Below are 25430 nucleotides of genomic sequence, written 5' to 3' on the forward strand. Positions count from 1 at the left end.
TTTAGAGCTGCCATATGGCCTCTGAGTATACTTTTGCCAAGCACTATGTACCCACTCGCTGAATTCAAAGTGCCTAAGGCCATTTTATTCATCACAGCTTTTCTACGTGACCCTTTATACATTCAGCTTTTTAATGACCTACTGTGGCGCACCCACAGGGACATCTCTCGAAAAAGAAGGTTACTAACCTTGTGCTGTAACTGACATTCTTCAAGATGAGTGTCCCTGTAGATTCTCCACTTACCTCCCTTCTTCCCCTTTACTTCGGAGTTTTCTCTGTTGGCTCTCCATGATGGAGAAGGAACTGGGTGGAGGGGGTGCATGCACGATATCAGGGCACCAAAGGTGCTGATCAGCAGCGCGGGGGCATGCTGATACCTACTAGCATACACAAGGACACTCATCTTGAAGAAAGCCTGTTACTGCACATGGTGAGAAACCTCCTCTCTTATTATATTTTTTTATTTTATTGGACATGTCTTTGTGTAATCTTATACATTTTCTAAGGAAAAGTTTTATGGTATTGCTGTTAACATCTGTCCATTTTTAGTCCTGGCCTTTGATATGACCATTGCATGTATTTCAGGTTGTTAAATTGCATACTAAATTGGGGAAGCCCATCCCTTCAGTAGAGCCTGTTGTAGTGAACTCTGGTTCAGGTCCTACCATCATTGCAGCAGTTAAGCCAGCTTCCCATGCCCTGTCTGTTACACCAACAAAACAAACAGCTGTAGCAGCTAACAGTACAAGCAATGTAAGCAAGCCAGTACCAGTGAAGAAAGCAGTTACATCCAAAATAACATTTACAGGTATGTCTCCTTAAACTCCATTTTTAACTCTCCCGTTTTTGATGTATTGTCATTTTGTTTACAATGTCTGATTCTTCCAAATGCTTGCAGGTGGGGCCTTTTCATGTTCACATTATTATTATTCAGGAAAACTGATAAAGGAAAAGTAATTCTACATCAAGCTTTTTAATTGGTCTGAAAGTTCATTTTTTAACCACTTGGCTTCTAAAATCTAAAATTTGCTGTTGTCATCTTCCCCCTCTGCATCAACAAGTGCTCCAGAAACAGAGCAGGGATTTTTGGGTGTTTTACAAATAAGATGGCTTCCATATTTGCTAATTTCTTCTTTTTATCCCTGCTGTGAGAGGAAATGATGGGAAGGCTTCTATCTGAAAGTTGCATTGGCTGGCTGTGGAATTTTAGAAGAATATCAAACAGTAGCAGTTCTTCTTTGAGTGCTTGTCATGTCCATTCCACGTTAGGGCTGTGTCTAGACTGCACCCCTTTTGCGGAAAAGGGATGCAGATTAGACACAGCGCAATTGCAAATGAAGCGGGGATTTAAATCTTCCCCGCTTCATTTGCATGAACATGGCTGCCGCTTTTTTCCGGCTCGGGGCTTTGCCATCAAAAAGCGCCAGTCTAGACGGGGATCTTTCGGAAAATAAAGCCTTTTCCGAAAGATCCCTTATTCCTCTTAAAATCAGGAATAAGGGATCTTTCAGAAAAGGCTTTATTTTCCGAAAGATCCCCGTCTAGACACGCGCTTTTTGCCGGCAAAGCCCCGAGCCAGAAAAAAGCGGCAGCCATATTCATGCAAATGAAGCGGGGAAGATTTAAATCCCCGCTTCATTTGCAATTGCGCTGTGTCTAATCTGCATCCCTTTTCCGCAAAAGGGGTGCAGTCTAGACGCAGCCTACTGGTATTGAAGTTTTTCCTTCAGCAGTATCCATAGAGTGGCGGCTCTTGTGGCACCCTCCTGGCACAGTATAAAGGGTACCCGCACACTCTTCCCACCCTCAGTTCCTTTGCTGCCAGTGACAATGCGTGAAATGTTCACTGCTCTAGAATTGCTCAGGCTTCATTCAGAGAAACTTCGTAAAATTAATGTAAATAGTTTGTGTTAGCAGTAATCAGTGTGTTAATCCTGCCAGGCTTTAAACCCTACGATTGCTGAGAATGTCCTGTGCCTGTCAGTGACCCACACAGTTGCTGTCTTAGGAACCTGGGTAAAGGGAACATAAGTGGCAAGTGTTGCATTTGTAAGTCTTATAAGCCAAAGACTAAGGAGTGAGAAATTACTTAGAACACTCCTAAGGGAACTGGAGCTCACTCTAGCACTGGAGCAGAGGTCTGACTTGGCACTCAGCACCGAGGCATTGGTGTGCAGTGCTATCAGCTAATCAGCACTGATCCCCATCTGCGCTTCTGACCAGGAAAGTTAGTAAGGCCAGTAAGGGTTGATCTCTCTCCCTGTAAGAGGAAGGACAGGGCTGAAACCGAGCTAAGGCCTGTGTTGGGCAGCTCGTCTCCCCATTCTGGAAGTCATGCCCCAGTTCATGTTGAGTGGAGAAGCCAATATTCCCTCTAACATTTTCTGTCCTTGGAAAGGTTGAAATTTTTTATGTGCAGCATGAATATTGAGGTAGTGTGTGGATGTGCACCACCAATAAAAACAAACAAACCTAGCTATTAATATATATTTTAAACAGGTCACAGGTGTGTAACAAAATATATTAAAACAAAGGATAGTTAACAAGGAGCAATGCTTACGATGTTTATTTAATATGAAATCAAATAAAAAGAAAATGAACACTACCCTTGGAGTACATTGATTATCAACCTTTGTAACAACTCAAGCTAGTAAACACATCAAAATGCATATTATGCACACACCTCAAGTTTAAGATGCTGAACAAATGCATGAGTCCACTAGAAATAGTCATTCTGTCCTTGCAAATACTAATACAATATTCACTGACACTGGAAAGGAGAGTAAAAGTCATTCACTCAGGCTTATATAGTTTATCTGGGGAATAATTTGCTATACAAAAACAAGTGAAACAGAAACCTGTTAAAACAGATAAAAGTTCTCCTGGTTTGAAACTGTCACCTTGTGTGTGTCACCAACTCAAAGAGTAGGAGCCTCAGAACAAATTAACTCATGGCTTCAGGGTTTGTAAACAGGTGCGTGTTTCAAAAGAGCTTGTGAATAAGATTTCCTACAAAACAACTAGCATCACACCTAGTACGTGCTACCTCTGATTCATAAGAGCCAGAAGTCTACCACATAGCAAAGATCTGGCCTTTAATGCAATATAATATACTGTGTATTAATTAGTAACACAGGATTTTTAAAAAATCATTAAGATCAGAGTAAATTCTGTAAAAATCTTTTTCTTTCTTATCTTAAGACATTTACACGTATGTAAACTTTGTTTAAAATGTATTCATGCAAATGTCCTGCCACACACACACACACACACACACACCATAGTTTTCCCCCTCCCTCCAATTGAGATGGACAGAGAGGACTGCAATCTGGAATGCAGCAAGTGAGTCAGGAGGACACCCTGAGCAAACTCCTCCATCCCCTCCTCGCCTCCGCCACCTCCACCTCACTGCACAGATGCCAACATTCACCCACCCCCTATCTCCCACCAACCCTTGTGCAATCTGCTCTCCCCAGCTCAGCTGCAGGCACCAGCAGTCTAGCTGGGAATTAAGACAGGCCATACAGCATAAAGAAACTCTCAACTTCCACCTCACCCCACTTCCAGCACCCACTCTCCCCCTATTTCCTCCACTTACCCCATGCAGCCAGCTTCACCCTACCCGCCTTATCAGCCGAGGAGGCTTGAGGAGAGTGCTGGGTTTCCACCTCTGCCTCTCTCTCCTCTCCAGGGGCCAATCCCCTCCCCCCTCCCAGCCAAATACTCCTTCCCATCTGTTCCTCATCTCCCCAAACACCCCTATCCTACAACTCTCTCTATCCCTCCCTCCTCCCCCCGCCCCCCACCGCTCCAGCCACTTATTCCCTCCTCCTTATCTCTTCTCCCTACCTGGTCTTGGAGCACCTCCATTGAAGCAGGCAACTCTCTTTGAAGCTGCTTGAAACTTCCTCTCCCCAAATCCCAGCCTGCGCGGGAGCTCTGAGCCTCTGGACAGGGCTCATTAAACAGCTGTGAGGCCATGCTGCTTACAGGGAACCTTGGGTGCAGCCCACCCTGTTCCTTGCCTGAAAGACTGGATGCAGAGGGACACCTTCATCATATTCAGCTGCAATCAACACCCAAAGTTCTCCTGGCTGTGCCAGAGCTGATTGCTCCCTGTGCTGCCCTCCCCAGCTCTGGAGGTGCCTGGACCCAGACATTTTGGAACTCTTCTGTCCTCCCTCACTGCAGCGGCACTTCTCCATGTAATGGGGGATGTCCTGGCAATGGTCACCTGGTAGAAGTTGACATGCCTTGGACTTTGGGAGACAGATGCAGCAGAGTTCTCTGGGGTCACTGGACCTTGGATGCTGACAGAGGGAATTCACCAGTCACAGACCTTCGGAGGCACATGTCTCCTGGCATGAGCATTGGGATCAACCTGTCATATTGCTGTGTCGATGTTACAGTTCCTGGGACAGGAGACATGGGCCCCACCATCAGTCCTCAAGATGGATGTCACAGTGTACCAGGAGAGTCCCCCAGGTGTCCAGCCCACATTACTTCTCAAACTCTTTCCTCATCCTGGCACTGGTCTCAAAGCATGAAGTGTGGATCGCTGGGTTCCCAGAGTGGATCCACCAAGTGCTGCTGGTTACCAGTGTCATCAAGGAGTCACTTGTCCTATTCAGACCACGCTTCCTCCAAATATGACCAAGGGCACTGCTACATGGAGAGTCACTGCTCCAACAGATCTTGGCCTAACCATTCAGGATATGGATGTAGTACGAAGCAGGGCTGAATCCTGGTTAGACAGCCTCCCAGGCCCTCAGTGCTGTCTATGTCATTGGCACCGAAACCTGCCCGGGGCCAGCCCCATGTTACTCCTGGATTGCATGGTGGTTCACTCAGCCCTCCCACCCTGCCTATTTGGTGACAGGAGTTTCGGATAGGCCGGTGGCCTTGCCGACCCATCCCCCGCCAGTGCTTGAAGCCTCAAGGGAGAAAACTCACCAACTCCATGTGGATGAAGGGAGTCAAACTACTGGACTGCTAGTGGGCACCATCGATCCCTCGGTATTAGCTTCCTCTTTGTCATTGCCAGATGAGAATATCATAAGGACCCCTCACACCCTTTCTATTCCTCAAGGTGACTAAGGTACACCAGGAACTATTGAAGGGACTTGCTTTCAACCTCAGCCTGCAGGTGGAGGAGATGGCGGAGCAAGAGGACTCCCTGTTTGTTGTCCTTTCTCCCACTGGCCTTCCCCTTCACGAAGAAGTGTCAAATTATCAGTGCTTTATAAAACCCTCCTTTCTGACCCCCTGTTTCCAGACAGGCAGAGTGAAAGTTAAAACTTTAAACCTTGGGCCTTTATGTAACAGGTCTGGAGTGCAAGCAGTTTAAACTGATGCCAGCTTAGGACAAGGGAGTTAGTTGACCATGGCAGGATCCATCACACAGGAAGCCCAAGAGCTACAAGCAGCAGTAGAGGCCCCTGTCTCCTCCCTCCACCCATTCAAGCTTAGCTTCACAAGCAAGGGGCTAAAAAGTTGTTTTGAGGGTATGCCCGAGGATGACATATTGGACCTTTCCCTGAATCCAGTTTTTGCCACTCCCCTTTCCCATTTCCTTCTGGAGTGGTCCCTACGGATACTGTTGAAGGAAAAGCTTTCAGCATTGGTGCATGTGACAAGCACACATGCTTAATGTGGAATGGATCTGAGCAACACATCTTGAGAACCAGTTACAGAACTGGTAACTGTCTTTTATATTTTGTTGGAATCTGTAGAAATACTTTTGAACCTTGATATTCAACTTTTTTTAAAAATCTCTCACCTTTGAGCCTTCACCTCTTCAAAAAAAATTTATATTTAATTTAGCTTGTAAGAACCATAGTTATTGAAGTTCAAGTCTGTCATTTGTTCTATGTCAAAAGAATTGTTATTATTAAAAGAACTTCCTTATCTTTATAGTAGTCTAGATGTTCATAGTAGATGATTGTTCTAAATTTAATTATTGGTCATAAGAGAGTGAAGACTTGTATCTGAATGAAAGGCTGATAAGAAAAACCTGCACATGACTAGAAATATGTAATTTTTAAATATTACTCTAGATATGGGTGTTTTTGTTGTCATAGAGATTGTATAATTGAGTCTTAGATCTTTATTCAGTTATATTTTGGCAGCTACCATAATGACAAAAAAAGCCATATAGAGCTAGCCATGGAGTATTGTCATTTGAGAAATTAACAGTGATGGGATGGGTTTGTACAAGTGCTGATAATGAGAATAAGGATTTTTTTCACAGATTGTAAATCATTTTGGTTATTAATCCATCTCTCTTTATTCAGGGACTAATAAGCTTCAGGAAACAAGTATCAAATTGGAGGAAGTGAAGGTGCAAACAAAATCAGAGCTACGATATGAACAGCCAACCCATGATGTCTCTGGAAATGGCCTAGGGATTTTACTTGACGTACAACCTGTGGGACATGACTATGTGGAAGAGGTAATGCTTAACCACTTTTTTCATATTTCACAAATCATTCGCAAATAAAGCTGTATAATATGAGGCTTTGAAGCTGACATATACGTAAAGCACAGAGTTTTATTTATTTTCAACACTGAGCAATCTGAGAAAAATCACATAGCTGCAGGTTTCATCTGGTGTTGAATTGCTATGGCCCAATTTCACATCTAAATTTGGGCACCCAAATGCAGAATGTAGACAACCTATTAAGGAACCCTTGTCTGAGAATTTTGTGTGTGCCTTGCCTACATAAAGCTAATGAGGCTGTGCCAAAATGTCTAAATGATTTAGTTATATCGAAAATTGATAATCATTAATTACATCTTTAAAATGTTGCCTTGATCTTAAATTCCCAGTTAAGTATAATGAGATTGGAAAATCAAGATTAAATTTTCATCTGTATCATTTCCAGAGAAATGTTGTTTACTTTAGTGTTGTCTTGCTTCTCGTCCTTGCTAAGATTATAAACAAATAAGAGATGAGCAGCAAACAGTGTTTAAAGTTTATGAAACATTTATGTCTGGAGTCATGCCACTGTGAGCAAGGGATGTTAGCATATAGCCATTTACGCGATTAACTGATAAGCCTAGGCTTATCCACAACCCCCCCCCCCCCCCCACTGCCTCTATATCAGAGGCAGCAGGAGAAGGGAGCTGGCTTAAAGCTGTCTCCCTGCGTGTGCTGGTTCCCGCAGAGCTGCCTGCACCTCCCACCCCTGTGCTGCTGCCTCTAATAGAGAGGCAGCAGTAGAGGTTGAGGGGGAAAGACAGGAGCCAGTACACATGGGAAGCCAGCTCCTCATGTGGATCGGCTCCCATTGAGGCAGCAGGCTGGAGCCAGTCTGCATAGAGAGCCGACATTTAAATCCGCTCTCTTCGTGGGCTGCCTCCGCCTGCCATCCCACGTAGCTGCTTCTGATAGAGAGGCAGCAGCATGGAGTGGCAGGGGGGGTTCCCCAGGAGCGGGGCCAGGAGAGCACTGGCTGCTAGCCCTACCCCAGGAAGTATTTTAGGAACTGTGTGACTGCTAAGAGTTATTGTGACTACATGATTAGTAAAATACACAATATCTCACATCCATACTGTTAGCTAATAGTTGAGACTCAGAACCTGAGAATCACGAGCTAGCAAAAGTTGAGAACATCTTGGTGCTGCAAGAAGTGGTGGCGGTGGTGCTAGTCACAACTGAATAGATGATGCTCTTTATTTTGAGTCATTTCTGTACCAAAATCCTGGCATGGTGCTAAGGTGTATTGTGCAGATGGAGAGTCCAACTCTGGACTATGTTACTGAAGCTTCAGGGGATAGCTAAGTTAGTCTGTACAGGACCATTATTTTGGTCGTAGACATCCAACACTGTGGTCATCTGAAGAAGTGGGCTGTGCCCAGGAAAGCTCATGATACCATCTACATGTTTTGTTAATCTTCAAAGTGCTAACAGACTATTTGTTGTGTTACTGAAAGTTGTTATGATGCTTTTCATAAGTATTAAACCTAATGTTCTTTTTACGATGCATTAAACTGTAGGGCTGTGTCTACATTGGCACCCTTTTCCGGAAAAGGGATGCTAATGAGACTAGTCGGAATTGCAAATGCCGCGGGGGATTTAAATATCCCCCGCGGCATTTGCATGAACATGGCTGCCGCTTTTTTCCGGCTCGGGGTTTTGCCGGAGAAAAGCGCCAGTCTAGACGGGATCTTTCGGAAAACAAAGCCTTTTCCGGAAGATCCCTTATTCCTGATTTTAAGATGAATAAGGGATCTTCTGGAAAAGGCTTTATTTTCCGCAAGATCCCGTCTAGACTGGTGCTTTTCTCCGGCAAAACCCCGAGCCGGAAAAAAGCGGCAGTCATGTACATGCAAATGCCGCGGGGGATATTTAAATCCCCCGCGGCATTTGCAATTCCGAATGGTCTCATTAGCATCCCTTTTCCAGAAAAGGGTGCCAATGTAGACAAAGCCTAGATGAAATTTAGGGAGTCCCAGAATAAACATGTATAAAAGCGGGTATTGTATCTTCTCTTTCAGTCCTAAACAGCTATGCAGTGTCACCGTGAACTATTAAATAGATTGTGCGTGTCACCCAAAAGTTGACTGAGTTTCAGTGATGGATAAATGCATATACTTTAAACTTTGTAAAGTGCTTTAGGACCCACTGTGATGTAAGGCTCTTCTTAAATGCAAGATAATTTTGTTATTGTCACCAACAGTGCCTATAAATATTAAATCATATATTTTGTCTCAGGTATGCAATGATGAAGGAAAAATGATCCGGTTTCACTGTAAGCTCTGCGAGTGCAGTTTCAATGATCCTAATGCAAAGGACATGCATCTGAAGGGGCGTAGGCATCGGCTGCAGTACAAGGTGTGAATGGGGACATCCTTTCAGGATGCTGAACCAAAGGGACTTGGATAGTACTGGCCTCAGTCTCAACTCCTAAAATAGAAGGGAGAGAAATCCATTAGTTTATTTTGTAAAGAGTTTTTCCTAAATATAAGGATTCTCACTGGTGTGAAAACAAATAGGATGAATCCAGAAAAATTCTTGCAAATATTTTTTCCCACTGCTTGTTCACTTCCACATCTCAGATATTACTGTATTTAGTGTGTATATATATATTTAATTTTTTCATAAAAATATAAAGGAAACTACCGTAGGTGTTTGGTGCAAATAACTTAATGAAAGTGGTAACTGATTTGAGTAGATTTTGTTATAGGAAATAAATGCTTTCTAGTATCTTATAGGCACTTAGCAAATAGTCTGCAATTCAAAACTATTGTAAAATGAAATCAGTTTTGCATGTCTGAATGAAGATTTTCAAAACACAACTTTGACCATTTGTTTTGTATTTCATTTGGATGGAATTCTTTCTTTCCAAGGCTACGTCTAGACTGCAAGCCTCTTTTGAAAAAGAGCGTCTAGACTACAACCAGTACTTTCGAAAAAGCACAGTTTGCATTACATAGCGCCTTTTTTCAAAAGAGCACTTTTGAAAAAAAGCATTATTCCTTGTAAAACGAGGTTTTCTGCGGTTGAAAAAACTGCTGCATTCTTTCGATTTACTTTTGAAAGAACATGGCAGCAGTCTAGACACCGGGGAAGTTTTTTCGAAAAAAAGCCACTTTTTTTTTAGAAACACCCCCCTTCCCTTCTCCCCCCCCGTAGTCTAGACACACCCTAAAAGAATAAAATCATGTTGTGTGAAGACAGGTTAAATTACCAATTCAGCTTTTTCTGAGACATCTTGCTAGAATGTTAACTTTAGAAAAAAACATTCCAAATATTTATTTTTCAATTAGTAAATAGTTATACAATAATTTCTGAGGACTATCCAGTAGAACTAAACTTAGTCCCTTTCCCTTCCCCAGTTCTAATAATTTCTTGAAGAGAGTAGCCATACCATCTCTTTTCCAAAGCACTTATCAAGAATGAGTCTCTATTTCTGCCTTTAAGTGGGGCGGTAGACCACTTAAACATCTTTTTACAGTGAATATTGCAGTTCAGGCCCCTGAAACAGTGTGGCCAACAGTTTGCAGCTTCCCAGAACTAATTCAAAATGGACTGATTGATAGCAAAATTAATCTTGCATTATTAATGTGAAGCCCATGCTGTTGCACAGGTCACAAAGAATTGAATCCATCAAACTCAGTCGGACTTTGTCAATTCAAGTCTCGGTGAATATAGTCACTATGGAAGAGTTCATCTTTTCCATTTAACTTTTCTTGCATTGGTTGATCTTAAAATTGCATATAAGCACTGATTGGTAAAGTTCTGTTTTCAGAGTACTTCTAGCGGCACAAAGCATTTCACAAGCACTATGTCACAATACGTTAGGGGTGTCAAACACTAGTTAAATCCAGCATAGATTTAACCTAAAACACTTATTTTAAAATTCTTAGATTAAAACCTCCTTAGGTCCTCTTTCAACAGGAGTTGGTCTTTTTGGATGGAAAAGCATATTTGGCTATTGACCAATATGGAGAATATTTTATCATGTGGGACCTGTTCCAGCGCCTGTTGAAATTAAGTTTTCTTGGAAGCAGGATTAGGCTTTTTAGAACATTACCACCTCAGTGTGTCATTCCATCACACACAAACTGTTTGTTTTGGAAATTTGTTTGAGCTTGTCAAGTCCAGAATTGGCCACAACCAATATTTTGAAATAAATTAGCAAGGTATTCAAAAAGGAGCCGGATCAATTCATAGACTCATAGATTTTATGGTCAGAAGGGACCATTATGATCCCCCATTTATGATTCATGGAGAATCATAGAATACTAGACCTGTAAGGGACCTTGAGAGGTCATCAAGTCCAGTCCCCTGCCCTCATGGCAGGACCAAGCACCATTTAGATTAACCTGCTTTTAAATCTCTGGTGATGGAGATTCCACAACCTCCCTAAGCAATTTATTCCAGTGTTTAACCACCCTGACAGTAAGTTTTTCCTAATATCCAACCAAAACCTCCCTTGCTGCAGTTTAAGCCCATTGCTTCTTGTCCTATCATCAGAGGCCAAGGAGAACACATTTTTCCCCTCCTTCTTGTAACATCCTTTTAGATACTTGAAAACTGCTATCATGTCACCTCTCGGTCTTCTAAACTAAATAAATCCAGTTCTTCCAGTCTTCTCTCATAGGTCATGTTTTCTAGACTTTAATAATTTTTGTTGCTCTTCTCTGGACCTTCCCCAATTTTTCCACATCTTTCTTGTAATGTGGAGCCCAGAACTGGACACGGTACTCCAACTGAGGCCTAATCAATGCAGAGTAGAGCGGAAGAATGCCTTCTCATGTCTTGCTCACAAATCAGGGGCGGCCCTAGTTTAGCTGCCAGCAACGGGCACCTGAGGCGAACCATGCAATCGGTGCCTCCACCTCCAAACCCCTCAATGATATTGTGCCACCATTTGGCGCCCCATTTAACTTGGCGCCCTAAGCGACCGCCTAGTTTGCTATATGGACGGGCCGCACCTGCTCACAATACTCCTGCTAATGCATCCCAGAATCATGTTTTTCTTTTTTTGCAACAGTGTCACACTGTTGACTCATATTTAGCTTGTGGTGTACTCTGACCCCTATATCCCTTTCAGTAGTACTCCTTCCAAGACAGTCACCTCCTATTCTGTATGTGTGGAACTGATTGTTCCTTCCTAAGTAGAGTACTTTGCATTTGTCCTTATTAAACTTCATCCTATTCAGATCATTTCTCCAGTTTGTCCAGATGATTTTAATTATTACCCTATCCTCCAAAGCACTTGCAACCCCTCCCAGATTGGTATCATTTGCAAACTTAATAAGCATACTCCCTATGCCATCATCTAAATCGTTGATGAAGATATTGAACAAAACCAGTCCCAAAATAGCTGTGGATCCCCACTTGTTATGCCCTTCTGTCAGCCGATGGTCAGGCCAGTGTGTGTGACTGAACCATTAATAACTCTCTGAGAATGGTTATCCAACCAGTTATGCACCCATCTAGGTTGTATTTCCCTAGTTTATTGGTAAGGTCATGCAAGACCATATCAAATGCTTTACTGAAGTCTAGGTATATCATGTCCACCACTTTCTCCTTATCCACAAGACTTGTTATCCTGTCAAAGAAAGCTATCAGCTTGGTTTGACATGATTTGCTTCTTTACAGATCCATGCTGACTGTTCCGTATCACCTTATTATGTTCCCTATGTTTGCAGATTAATTTCTTAATTATTTGCTTCATTATCTTCCTGACACAGAAGTTAAGCTGACTGATCTGTAGTTTCCTGGGTTCTTATTTTCCAGTTTATAGATGAGCACTATATTTGCCCTTTTCCAGTCTTCTGGAATCTCTCCCGACTTTCATGACTTCTCAAAGATGAAAGGTAATGGCTCAGATACCTCCTTTATCAGCTCCTTGAGTATTCTAAGATGCATTTCATCAGGCCCGGGTGACTTGAAGACATCTGTCTTTTCTAAGTAATCTTTAACTTGATCTTTTCCTATTTTAACTTCTAAATCTACCCCATTTCCACTAGTATTCACTATGGGTACGTCTACACTACAGCACTATTTCAAAATAACTAGCGCTATTCTAAAATAACTTAGTTCACGTCTACACAGCAGGCAATTATTTTGAAATAGTGTCAAAATACTGTCAAGCTGGAGGACTTCTTATTCCGACTCCTGTAACCCTCATTGTACAAGGAGTAAGGGAAGTTGGAGGAAGAGTGCTCTATTTTGAAATAAGTGCTGTGTTAGACACTCCCTTTTTTAAAATAAGCTATTTCGAAATAATATACGCAATTGACGTAGCTCATTTCGAGTTAAGCTCTGCAGTGTATATGCACTGTGTTAGGCATCCAGTCATTATCAATCTTGTTTGGTAAAAATCGAAATGAAGTTGTTAAACACCTCTGCCATTTCCAGGTTTCCTGTTACTGTTTTTCCTTCTTTGCTGAGCAATGGGCCCCCACCCTATCCTTGGTCATCCTGTTGCTTCTAATATATTTGTAGAATATTTTCTTGTTAGCCCTTATGTCTCTAGCTAGATTGATTTAGTTTTGTGCCTTCACCTTTCTAATCTTGCCCCTACATACTTGCTTTATTTGCTTTTATTCATCCTTTGTAATTTGACCTAGTTTCCACTTTCTATACTACTCCTTTTTGAGTTTTAGATCATGCAGGATCTCCTGGTTAAGCCAAGGTTGTCTCTTGCCATACTTTCTATCTTTCCTATGCAGTGTAATGGTATGCTTTTGGTCCTTTAATGATGTCCCTTTGAAAAACTGCCAACTGTCCTCAGTTGTTTTTTCTTAGTCTTGCTTCCCATGGGACCTTACCTACCAGCTCTCTGAGTTTACTAAAATCTGCCTTCCTGAAATCCATCTATTTTGCTGTTCTCCCTTCTACCATTCCTTAGAATCATGAACTCTATGATTTCATGATCACTTTCACCCAAGCTACCACTTGCAAATTTTTAACCAGTTCCTCCCTATTTGTTAAAATCAAATCTAGAACTGCTTCTCCCCCAGTAGCTTTCTCTACCTTCTGAAATAAAAAATTGTCTCCAATGCAATCCAGGATGTTGTTGGATAATCTGTGCCATGCTGTGTTAGTTTCCCAACATATGTCTGAATAGTTGAGGTCCCGCCATTAGCACCAAATCCTATGCATTGAATGCTTTTGCTAGTTTAAGATAAAGCCTCATCCACCTCTTCTGCCTGGGTAGATGGTCTGTAGTAGACCCCTATTTTAACCTAACCCAGAGACTCTCAACAAGTCTGTCTCCTATGTTAATCTCGCCCTCAGTCCAAGAGTGTACATTTTTAATATATAAGGCAACACCTCCCTTTTTTCCCTGCCTATCTTTCCTGAGCAAGCTGTACCCTTCTATACCAGTATTCCAATAGTGTGTGTTATCCCACCAAGTTTCAGTGATACCAATGATGTGGTAGTTGTGTTTATTTACTAGCACTTGAAGTTCTTCTTGCTTATTCCCCATACTTCTTGCATTTGTATACAGACATTTAAGATATTGATTGGGTTTCTCCCACCACCACCCAGTTCTTCCTTGTCCCTCCTTTAGCTCTGCTATTATAGCACATGAATGAGTAGCATAGGGTGGTAGTCAAAGGGCCGGATAATCTCGACAGTCCCACTGTAACATCTCGAATACAGGCCCCTGACAGGCAGCATATGTCCTAAGATGTCAGGGCAACAGAGGGGCACCTCCATCCCCTCAAAAGAGTCTCCAACCACCACTACCCTATGTTTCCTCTTCACAGTGGTGGCTGCAGACGTCCCACCTTTGGGGGTAGATGGCTTCTTCTCTTCTGCCTTGGGGGGTGATTCCTTCTCTCCTGTATCTAGAGCAGCATAGAGATTCACCAGAGCCAAGGTGGGAGTGCTGGGAGAAAGGGTGGAGCACTGCCTGCTGCCAGAATTAACCAGCTTCCAGTGTCCCCCCGAGACAGAGCCGTCTACTCCTCCACCAGTGGTTGCTAGCAGAATAGGTCTGTCAATGGCTATTAGCCAGGATAGGCAAGAATGATGTCCCTGCAATAATTTTTGCAACGGGGCCACTTCACAAATTTTGGTACATGGTCATGGACTGGCTCCAAGCCCCTGAAAGGGGCGGGGCCTCAGGTGAAAGGAGTGGGGTTACAGAGAGTGTGTGTGTGTGTGTGTGAAAGAGAAACACAGAGAGAGACAAATTTTGTGACACATTGAGTATGTATGACAGTGATGGGAGAATGTGTGCAGCAGTGTATGTGACAATGATTGTGTGTTTGTGGCATAGAGATAGTGTGGCACAGACTGGGTATGTGTGGCAGTGACACTGGGTATGTGTGGCAGTGACACAGAGTGTGTGTGCACTAGCTAAGTTTCTGAAAGAATCCTAGAATCCATAGAATACTAGGACTGGAAGGCACCTCGAGAGGTCATCGAGTCCAGTCCCCACTGTCTCTTGAAGGGAAATCTGTGCTGCTCTGTTATCTCCCCCCACCTTTGTTCTGCACTCCTCTGAGTCACATGCTTCAGATTAGAGCAGCTCTGCTGACTCTGTGTCTGTCTATGACCCCTGCTTGGCAGAGGTGGGGTATTGGGGAAGGGGATGCTCTGACTTCAGTACTCCCTTCCCTGCTCCCCCCTGCACAGCTAGCAAGAGAGTCCTGGAAGTAGTTCCGTTGCAGGACAGAGGAAGGTGGGGGTAAGAGGCAACCGTACACACACTGCAGGTGCTGTTGCCTTTGGCTGTAAGTATGCACCTCTGCTGATCAGCTGGGTGGGCTGGATTTGCCCCTCAGGCTTGAGTTTGCCCCGCCTCTTTCAGTAGCTGGGAATGGGAGACAATGTTTTGAGGATAACCTGTTCATTCTCTGTGGGGAACCTGGCATTGGCCAGTGTCAGAAGACAGGATACTAGACTAGATGGACTTTGGATCTGACTCAGTATAGCTGTTCTATTGAAGCCTACACAGAATAAAAATATTCTGCCTTTTTATTTGAAAGTAATGAGCAGATTGTTCATTTCCATTGACTGTAAGATTTAGAGACTTTTTAAAAGCTATGAGATGGGAGAAAAAACATTTTTTGCTGCCTAGCCACTTTATTCTGTTTTCAGTTGTTCATGCTTCAATCAGTCATGACCCTTTTCATGAGAATATGAGTTCTATTTGCTAAGTGTTTACCTGTGCCTGCTACTTGTTCTGCAACTCAAGTTACCATTTTTTTAGGATCAAAGGGGTAGCCTTATTGGTCTGTATCTTCAAAAAAAGTGTTTTTGTACTTGTATTGGTAGCATCTTTTCCACACCAGCAAATGCAGCATTACAACATTTCCATAGCAACCAAATGTCTGTAAACAGCATTGATTTAAGGTGAGAAAAAAGCAGCAGAAATGAATTCTTAAAGAACTGATGTCCCATATTCAATCAGATATTCCTCATTTATATGAGACTGCATTAATATGAAGTCAGATTAGAATTATTCTCAGAATATTGAAATGTATTTAACATCCCTTGGTTAGGCCTTTGAATATCACTTTTGAAATATCTCAGCTTCTGGTCTTCTGTTTATGTGAAGTTGGAGATTGGTCCCAGATTTTCAAAGCTGGGTATTTTCATTTTGGATTCCTTATTTAAGACTCCTTAGGCCTGATTTTCAGAGGTGCTAGGTACCCATAAACTCCAGTTTACTTCATTGGCAGTTGTGGATACTCATCTCTGAAAATTCAGCCACTTTTAGGCATCTAAGTTTTAAAATCTTTCTCTTAGATTGTATTCTCTGTCTTAAACCTGTTTTGGATAGGTCTTTTTGGCAGTTGGAATAGTTTTCAAAGAGACTTCCTTGTTCTGGAAATAGGGACTTAAGCGTGTGGTGTAGCTGTCGATGTCTACTTCTCTTAATTAGTAAATGGTAATAAAATGGTAATAATTATTCTTAAACAAAATTATCTTAAATAAAATGCCACCAAATATTTAAAAACCAAGTGTAATGTCAATAACACTGATGTAATCATAAGACTACAGTAGTAGACTTTTTGAATATTGATACTCTACTAGCTTTGTGATGATGCTTTTAAGATTTCTCTAAAATGTGTTGTAACATTTTGTAGAAGAAAGTAAACCCAGACCTACCAGTTGAGATCAAGCCCAGTAACCGAGCTCGGAAAATGCACGAGGAGAAGATGAAAAAGCAGAAACAGAAGGATATGATAAAGAGACACAGAGATGAAAACCAGCGTTGGCACATGGAAATGAGGCGAGATCATTTTCACAAAAATGTGGATTTTATGGGGTGTTGCACAATTCATACCTTTTTGTTAATTCACACCATCCTTTGAGTTTTGCTGGTGCACAGGTTTTCAGTCATAATCTTGAAGCTGGTCACAGATCTGTCCTCCTCCTTTGTCTGTGCAAATGCTTACTTATCAACATGAATGTTTTCTCCGTGAGATGCCAGAAAAAAGCATGTGTTGACTTCTGTTCTGTCACTGCTGGAAAAGGATTCTGGGCATATTTGAGGAAAACAGTGTGAATGGCTGAATAGGTGAAGTAACTGACTTGGTGCAGTTGTAGGAAGTAAAAGGTTGAAAAGACCTGCCATAGTAGAAAAACTTAAGGCCTGACAGGAATCTAAAATCCTTTAGAGCAGTATCATTGAAGACCATGGCTTCTACATAGGGAAAGTGAAACCATTTGTGTTGTCCTCTTCTCACTGTCCGGTACTTTAACCTTTCTGTGACTGAACAGCATTGGAAGGGGAGGATGTAGGCCTGTTTTTGCCGTAAACTGTGTGAAAGTAATGTTACGTTGACTGAATTGCATGATGGCTCATATTTTGCACTCACTTTTGTGGAGCGGGGGTTTTTAGACTTTTTTTCCCCTGAGGCCCACCTGTGCACTATGGCTCCCTATTCACACTCAACCAATAAAAAGAGAGGCCTCCTGTGGGGCATGTCCAGCCCCTGCACTTCAGCAGGGCCAAGGGCCAGTGAGAGGGTAAACTGGCCAGGCAGATACCAGAGCCAATCCCCATTGACACCCTCTCCCTCAGCAGACCACTAAGTGCCTTATGCTTGTTACCTGGTAGCCCAAGCCCAGTCATCCATCCAACATCTAACATGCCTCATAGGCACCCAGAACTGGACTTAGGGAAAATGGCACCATGGGCAAGATTGTATTTTCATTCTTCCGGCCCCTGCCCCTATTGCTTCTCTTGCTTCCCTCCATTGCCCCAAGCTCCTTTTGCATGGCCTCACACCCCAGGCCTACCTCATTCCTTACCTCATGACCATGCGTGGCTGGAAAATGGTATCTCTTTGTTTTCCTTCGAGTGGTGTCTGTGTGATGCTCCACTCAGGTCTCGGTGAATCCTCGTGCCACTGATTGGAGATTTTGCCTAGAAGTGCCTTCGTATCCTATGCATGCGCATCTCGTGCTGTTTTAGTCCATTAGATGTGCGCGGAGCGATCTTCCGTCAGTTCCTTTTCTGCCGTCTTCGGTTGAAGATGGAGTCACAGCAATGTTTTTCTTTCTGACAGAAAACTGAAAAATAGTATAGTTAGTTTACCAGTTATTAATAGTTTTAGTCAGTGTAAGGGTAGTTTCACGTAGTTCTTTAAAAACAAAAAACAAAACAAAAAAAGCTTCCCCATTTTTTTCCACTTCTACTCTGGTTTTTCTCCAAGTTCTGATTCCTCACGTTTGTTTAACATGTCAGGCTCTCTCCTGGCTTCAAGAAATGTGATTCATGTCCGGACTCAGTGTTGATTTCTGATGGACACGCACCCTGTATTCAGTGCCTGGGCGAAAGCCACATAGTGCAAAAGTGCCCGCATTGTCAAAACATAACGGCCAGCGTGAAGAAAGACCGCAAAATAAGGCTGAAGAACCTTCTCTGGGAGAAATCCCTCCAACTACTGGGGGATAAGTCCCCAGGCATATAGGCACACTTAGCACCCCATGAAAGGGCTAGTTCATCACCTCACAGGGGCTCTCAAGTGCCACAGGCTTCCCCAGCATGATCACTGCTCACTACGTCCCAGGCTGCCCATTTCCTGGTGTCGTCCACTTCTCGCTCCACGGAGGAGTGAAGACCGACCTTAGTTAACGGAGCTGAGTCGGAACCAAGACAGTCAGCACCCACCAATGCAGCTAACTAGCCGCACCAACAAAACGGGATATGCCAGCACCCACAGGCATCCCGGCACTGATTGAGCAAGCTGGTTACCGGCAGACAGACTTAAAGCGTGTTCCAGCACCAGAACATAAGAAAGCAGCTAAAAAGCCCCACAGTCGGGCACACTATCTCCACCAGTGCATTCACCACACTCCCCAATATTACCTCACTCTAGCAGCCCATGTAGACAAAATGTAGAAGCTTTTTCTCACTTTCCCACACCATTCTCACCATGAAATGAATGTGGCAGCCGGCAGAGGAGTAGATTTTCATCACATCACTCATCCCCAACGGGATCAGTGGCTTCATGGCACTCCACTCAACACCATCCTTTTCAACAGCCCCCACAACTTCTGTGGCTTAACTACCCATAGTAATATCCACCGAAACAGCTTCAACCTCAGTGGCCTTTTTGGGAGCCATGGCACCAATATCGCCACCGCTCATGAGATACACTAGTCTCTACACCAGTGCATACAGCTACATGGTCTCCAGCCACCACAGCACATTCGTCCCTTCTAATGCCCATTCCTCAGTAACAACCCAGGCAGATCTAGCACATGATGATGAGAACTTACCTCAATACAATTCAGAAAGCTCTTCACAGGTCCCGCAGTCTTCCACTGTTTCAGATGAGGCAGTTTTTCAAGTATTTCCCTCTCCACCAGTAGACAACCTAAACGAATTTCAAGAATTATTCAGACGAGTGGCTCAGTCTCAGGACACTACTCTCCAAGAAGTGCAAGACAAACAATATAAATTACTCAAAATATTCCAACTAGCTACATCCTCAAAAATAGCATTACCCATCAATGAGGCTATCATGGAGCCATCGGATGTATTCTGGCAGATGCCAGACTCTATGCCCCCCACCAATCGCAGGGCGGACAGAAAATACTTTGTCCCTGCAAGAGGGATGGATTTCCTATTCTCACATCTCCACGCAAATTCATTGGCCGTGGACTCGGTTCATCACAAATCAAAACACCCTCAATACAAGTCTACACCTCGAGAGAAAGCACACATGATTAGATCTTTTCAGCCGTAGATCTCTTTTCTAAGCTGAAAAGTCTAAGTCTTTTTATCAGAGGGGTAGCCGTGTTCGTCTGGATCTGCAAAAGAGACAAGGACTACATCTGGCACCTTATAGACTAACAGATGTATTGGAGCATAAGCTTTCGTGGGCAAGGACCCACTTCATCAGATGCATGCAGTGGAAATTTCCATAGGCAGGTGTAAATATGCAGGCCAGAATAAGGCTAGAGATAAGGAGGTTAATTCAGTCAGGGAGGGTGAGGCCCACTTCTAGCAGCTGATCTAGACATGTAAACACCGAGGGTATGTCTACACTACCCCGCTAGTTCGAACTAGCGGGGTAATGTATGCATACCGCACTTGCTAATGAAGCCCGGGATTTGAATTTCCTGGGCTTCATTAGCATAAGCGGGGGGCCGCCATTTTTAAATCCCCGCTGCTTCGAACCCCGTGTAGCGCGGCTACACGGGGCTCGAACTAGGTAGTTCGGACTAGGGTGCCTATTCCGAACTACCGTTACTCCTCGTGAAACGAGGTGTACCGGTAGTTCGGAATAGGCACCCTAGTCCGAACTACCTAGTTCGAGCCCCGTGTAGCCGCGCTACACGGGGTTCGAAGCAGCGGGGATTTAAAAATGGCGGCTCCCCGCTTATGCTAATGAAGCCCGGGAAATTCAAATCCCGGGCTTCATTAGCAAGTGCGGTATGCATACATTACCCTCCTAGTTCGAACTAGGAGGGTAGTGTAGACATACCCCAAGAGAGGAGAAACTGCTTTTGTAATTTTTAAGTCTTTTTAATCACTCTTTATATGGGACCTGTTCTAAACCCCTAATCATTTTTGTTGTCCTTTTCTGAACCTTTTCCAATGCCTGCCTGCCTGCCTACCCCCCCCCTCTCTGTGTGTGTGTGTGTGTGTGTGTGTGTGTGTGTGTGTGTGTGTGTGTGTGTGTGTATATGTGTGTGTGTGTATATATATATATATATATATATATATATATATATATATATATATATATATATATAAAAATTTTAGATGAGAAGACCACTTCTGTATGCAGTCAAGTATCAGAGGGGTAGCCGTGTTCGTCTGGATCTGCAAAAGAGACAAGGACTACATCTGGCACCTTATAGACTAACAGATGTATTGGAGCATAAGCTTTCGCGGGCAAAGACCCACTTCGTCAGATGCATGTAGTGGAAATTTCCAGAGGCAGGAATAAATATGCAGGCCAGGATCAGGCTGGAGATGACCAGGTGGATCCAATCAAGGAGGATGAGGCCCACTTCTAGCAGCTGATCTGGAGGTGTAAATTCCAAGAGAGCAGAAGCTGCTTTTGTAGTTAGCAAGCCATTCACAGTCTTTGTTTAATCCAGAGTTGATTGTGTCAAATTTAAAGATGAACTGTAGCTCAGCAGTTTCTCTTTGAAGTCTGGTCCTGAAGTTTTTTTGCTGCAGGATGGCTACTTTTAGATCTGCAATTGTGTGTCCAGGAAGATTGAAGTGTTCCCCTACAGGTTTTTGTATGTTGCCATTCCTAATATCAGATTTGTGTCCATTGATTCTTTTACGTAGGGACTGTCCAGTTTGGCCGATGTATATAGCAGTAGGGCATTGTTGGCACATGATGGCATATATTACGTTGGTGTATGTGCAGGAGAATGTACCAGTGACAGTATGGCTGATCTGGTTAGGTCCTGTGATGGTGTTGCTGGTGTATATATGTGGGCAGAGTTGGCACCGAGGTTTGTTGCAAGGATTGGTTCCTGAGTTCGAGTTATGGTGCGGTGTGTAGTTGCTGGTGAGAATATGCTTCAGGTTGGCGGGTTGTCTGTGGGCAAGGACCGGCCTACCTCCCAAGGCCTGTGAAAGCGAGGGATCATTGTCCAGGATGGGTTGTAGATCACTAATGATGCGTTGGAGAGGTTTTAGCTGGGGACTATAGGTGATGGCCAGTGGTGTTCTGTTGGTTTCTTTCTTGGGCTTGTCCCGTAGCAAGAGGCTTCTGGGTACACGTCTGGCTCTGTCAATCTGTCTCCTCACTTCCTCGTGTGGGTATCGCAGTTTACAGAATGCTTGTTGAAGGTCTTGTAGGTGTAGGTCTCTGTCTGAGGGGTTGGAGCATATGCGGTTGTACCTCAGTGCTTGGCTGTAAACAATGGATCGTGTGGTGTGTCCGGGATGGAAACTGGAGGCATGCAGGTAAGTATAGCGGTCGGTAGGTTTTCGGTATAGAGTGGTATTGATATGACCGTCACTTATTTGTATCGTGGTGTCCAGGAAATGGACCTCCCGTGTAGATTGGTCCATGCTGAGGTTAATGGTGGGGTGGAAGCTGTTGAAATCATGGTGAAATTCTTCCAGAATCTGAATGCAGTATTCAAGATGTGGGCGTACCATGGTTTTATATAGAGGCAATAAGAGATTTTCTGTCTTATTCTCTATCCCTTTTTTAATGACTCCTAACATTCTATTTTCTTTTTTGACTGCCGCTGCACACTGAGTAGATGTTTTCAGAGAACTATCCACAATGACTCCAAGATCTGTCTCTTGAGTAGTTGTAGTCAAACTCCATCATATTGCATATATAGTTGGGATTTTTTCCAATGTGCATTACCTTACATTTGTCAACATTAAACTTCATTTGCCATTTTGTTGCCCAATCACTTAGTTTGGTGAGAACTTTTTGAAGCTCTTCACAGTCTATTTTGGTCTTAACTATCTTGAGCAGATTGGTATCATCTTCAAATTATGACACCTCACTGTTTGCCCCTTTCTCTAGAATCATAGACCTGGAAGAGACCTCAAGAGGTTATCAAGTCCTGCCCATGGCAGGACCAACCCCAACTAAATCAACCCAGCCAGGGTTTTGTCAAGCCGAGACTTAAAAACCTCTAGGGATGGAGATTCCACCACCTCCGTACATAACCCATTCCAGTACTTCACTACCCTCCTAGTGAAATAGTTTTTCCTAATATCCTACCTAGATCTCCTCCACTGTAACTTGAGACCATTGCTCCTTGTTCTGCCCTCCCTCACTACTGTGAACAGCCTTTCTCCAGCCTCTTTGGAACCTCCCTTCAGGAAGCTGAAGGCTGCTATCAAATCCCCCCTCACTCTTCTCTTCTGCGGACTAAACAAACCCAAATCCCTCAGTCTCTCCTCCTAGGTCACGTGCTCCAGCCCCCTAATCATTTTGGTTTCCCTTCGTTGGTCCCTCTCCAATGCGTCCACATCCTTTCTATAGTGGGGGCCCAGAACTGGACACAGTAATCCAGATGTGGCCTCCCCAGAGCCGAATAAAAGGGAATAAAGAGACTTGGTGGAATGACTAGCATGACTGGAGCTCTGTCATGGAAGGGTATAAACTGTTCAGGAAGAACAGACGGGAAAAAAGGAGGAAGAGTTGCACTGTATGTAAGAGAGCACTATGATTGCTCAGAACTCCATTATATAGAGGGGAAAAAGCCTGTTGAGGGTCTATGGGTCAAGTTTAGAGGTGTAAGCAACAGCAGTGATGTTGTGGATGGTGTCTGCTACAGGCTGCCGAATCAGGTGGATGAGGTAGATGGGGCTTTCTTCGGACAACTGAGAGAAGTCTCCAGATCGCAGGCCCTAGTTCTCTTGGGGGACTTTAATCAGCCTGACATCTGTTAGGAGACCAATACGGCAGTACACAGACAATCCAGGAAGTTTTTGGAGAATGTTGGGGAAAACTTCTTGGTACAAGTGCTGAAGGATCCAACTTGACCTGCTGCTTAAAAATAGGAAGGACCTAATAGGGGAAATAGAGGTGGGTGACAACCTGGGAAGCAGTGATCATGAGATGGTAGATTTCAGGATCCTGACCAAAGGGAAAAAACAGAGTAGTAAAATCCGCATCTTGAACTTCAGAAAAGCAAACTTTGATTCTCTCAGAGGTCTGATGGGAAAGGAGCCCAGGAGAGCTGATAGTATTTTAAAGAAGCCTTATTGAAGGCACAGAAAGAAACCATTTCAGTGCATAGCAAGAGAAGAAAATATGGTAGGAGACTGGATTGGCTTACCGGGGAAATCCTTGGTGAACTTAAGCATAGAAAGGGAGCTTACAAAAAGTGGGAACTTGGACAGATGACTAGGGAGGGGTATAAATGTATAGCTTGAGAATGCAGACGAGTTATCAGGAAGGCGAAAGCGCAATTTGAATTGCAACTCACAAGGGATGTGAAGGATAACTAAAAAGCTTGCTAACATGCCTGTAGAAACAAGAAGGTGATCAGAGAGGATGGGGGGCCCCTACTGGATGAGGGTGGTAACTCAGTGACAGATGATGTGGGGAAAGCTGAAGTACTTAATGTTTTCCTTGCCTCTGTCTTCGCAGACAAGGTCAGTTCCCAGACAAATGCACTAAGTGACACAATATGGGATGAAGGTGGGGAAAACAGGTTAGGAACTATTTAGAAAAGCTAAACATACATAAATCCATGGGTTCGGACTTAATTCATCCGAGGGTACTGAGGGAGTTGGCAAATGTCATTGAGGAGCTTTTCGCCATTATCTTTGAAAACTCGTGTAGATCAGGAGAGATCCCAGAAGACTGGAAAAAGGCGATTGTAGTGCCCATCTTTAAGAAAGGGAAGAAGGACGACCCAGGGAACTATAGGCTGGTCAGTCTTACCTCAGTCCCTCGAAAAATCATGGAGGGGATCCTCAAGGAATCCATTTTGATGCACTTGGAAGAGGAGAAGGTGATGAGAAATAGTCAGCATGGATTCATGAAGGGCAAGTCATCCCTGACCAATCTGATTAGCTTCTATGATAAAGTAACTGGCTCTGTGGACATGGGGAAGTCAGTGGATGTAATCGACCTTTTTCTTTAGCAAGGCTTTTGATATGGCCTCCCACAATATTCTTGCCAGCAAGTTAAGGGAATGTGGATTGGATAAATGGATGGTAAGATGGATAGAAAGCTGACTGGAAGGTTGGGCACAGGGGGTAGTGATCAACGGCTCGATGTCAGGATGGCAGTCGGTTTCTAGCGGAGTTCCCCAAGGTTCGGTTCTGGGGCCAGTTTTGTTCAACATCTTTATTAATGACTTGGACGAGGGGAGTAAGTTTGCGGATGACACTTAAGCTAGGGGGAGAGGTAGACACGCTGGAGGTCAGAGATAGAGTCCAGAGTGACTTAGACAAATTGGAGGATTGGGCCACAGGAAATCTGATGAGGTTCAACAAGGACAAGTGTAGAGTCCTGCACTTGGGATGGAAGAATCCCAAGCATTGTTACAGCCTGGGGACCAACTGGCTAACTAGCAGTTCTGTAGAAAAGGACCTGGGGGTTACAGTGGATGAGAAGCTGGACATGAGTCAACAGTGTGCCCTTGTAGCCAAGAAGACTAATTGGCATATTAGGTTACATTAAGAGGAGCATTGCCATTCGATCCAGAGATGTGATTATTCCCCTTTACTTGGCTCTAGTGAGGCCACATCTGGAATATTATGTCCAGTTCTGGACCTCCAATTACAGGAAGGATGTGGATGCATTGGAGAGGGTCCAGCGGAGGGTGACCAAAATGATTAGGGGGCTGGAGCATATTACGTATGAGGAGAAGCTGAGGGAGTTGGGCCTATTTAGTCTGCAGAAGAGAAGAGTGAAGGGGAATTTGATAGCAGCCTTCAACTTGCTGAAAAGAGGTTCCAAAGAGGATGGAGAAAGGCTGTTCACAGAAGTAATGGATGGCAGAACAAAGATCAATGGTCTCAAGTTGCAGTGGGAGAGGTCCAGG

At 43.7% G+C, this 25430-nt stretch overlaps 1 protein-coding gene across 17 annotated transcripts in view; it reads left to right on the plus strand.

Moving 5' to 3' along the window:
• ZFR2 (zinc finger RNA binding protein 2) overlaps positions 1–25430 on the plus strand; it is a 119852-nt gene that overhangs the window by 49065 nt on the left and 45357 nt on the right. For all 17 annotated transcript variants that reach the window (XR_012896744.2, XR_012896743.2, XR_012896745.2 and 14 more), the window contains 4 exons: positions 587–809; positions 6295–6452; positions 8718–8837; positions 16565–16710. Coding sequence is in view for 13 of the 17 variants with exons in the window: in XM_075903327.2 (XP_075759442.2) it covers positions 587–809; positions 6295–6452; positions 8718–8837; positions 16565–16710 (647 nt within the window). In the remaining 4 variants the exon portion in view is untranslated. The remainder of the gene's footprint in view (positions 1–586; positions 810–6294; positions 6453–8717; positions 8838–16564; positions 16711–25430) is intronic.

This window comes from Pelodiscus sinensis, chromosome 32 (genome assembly GCF_052426305.1).
Source record: "Pelodiscus sinensis isolate ZL-2025 chromosome 32, ASM5242630v1, whole genome shotgun sequence".
Classification (NCBI taxonomy): Eukaryota; Metazoa; Chordata; order Testudines; family Trionychidae; genus Pelodiscus; species Pelodiscus sinensis.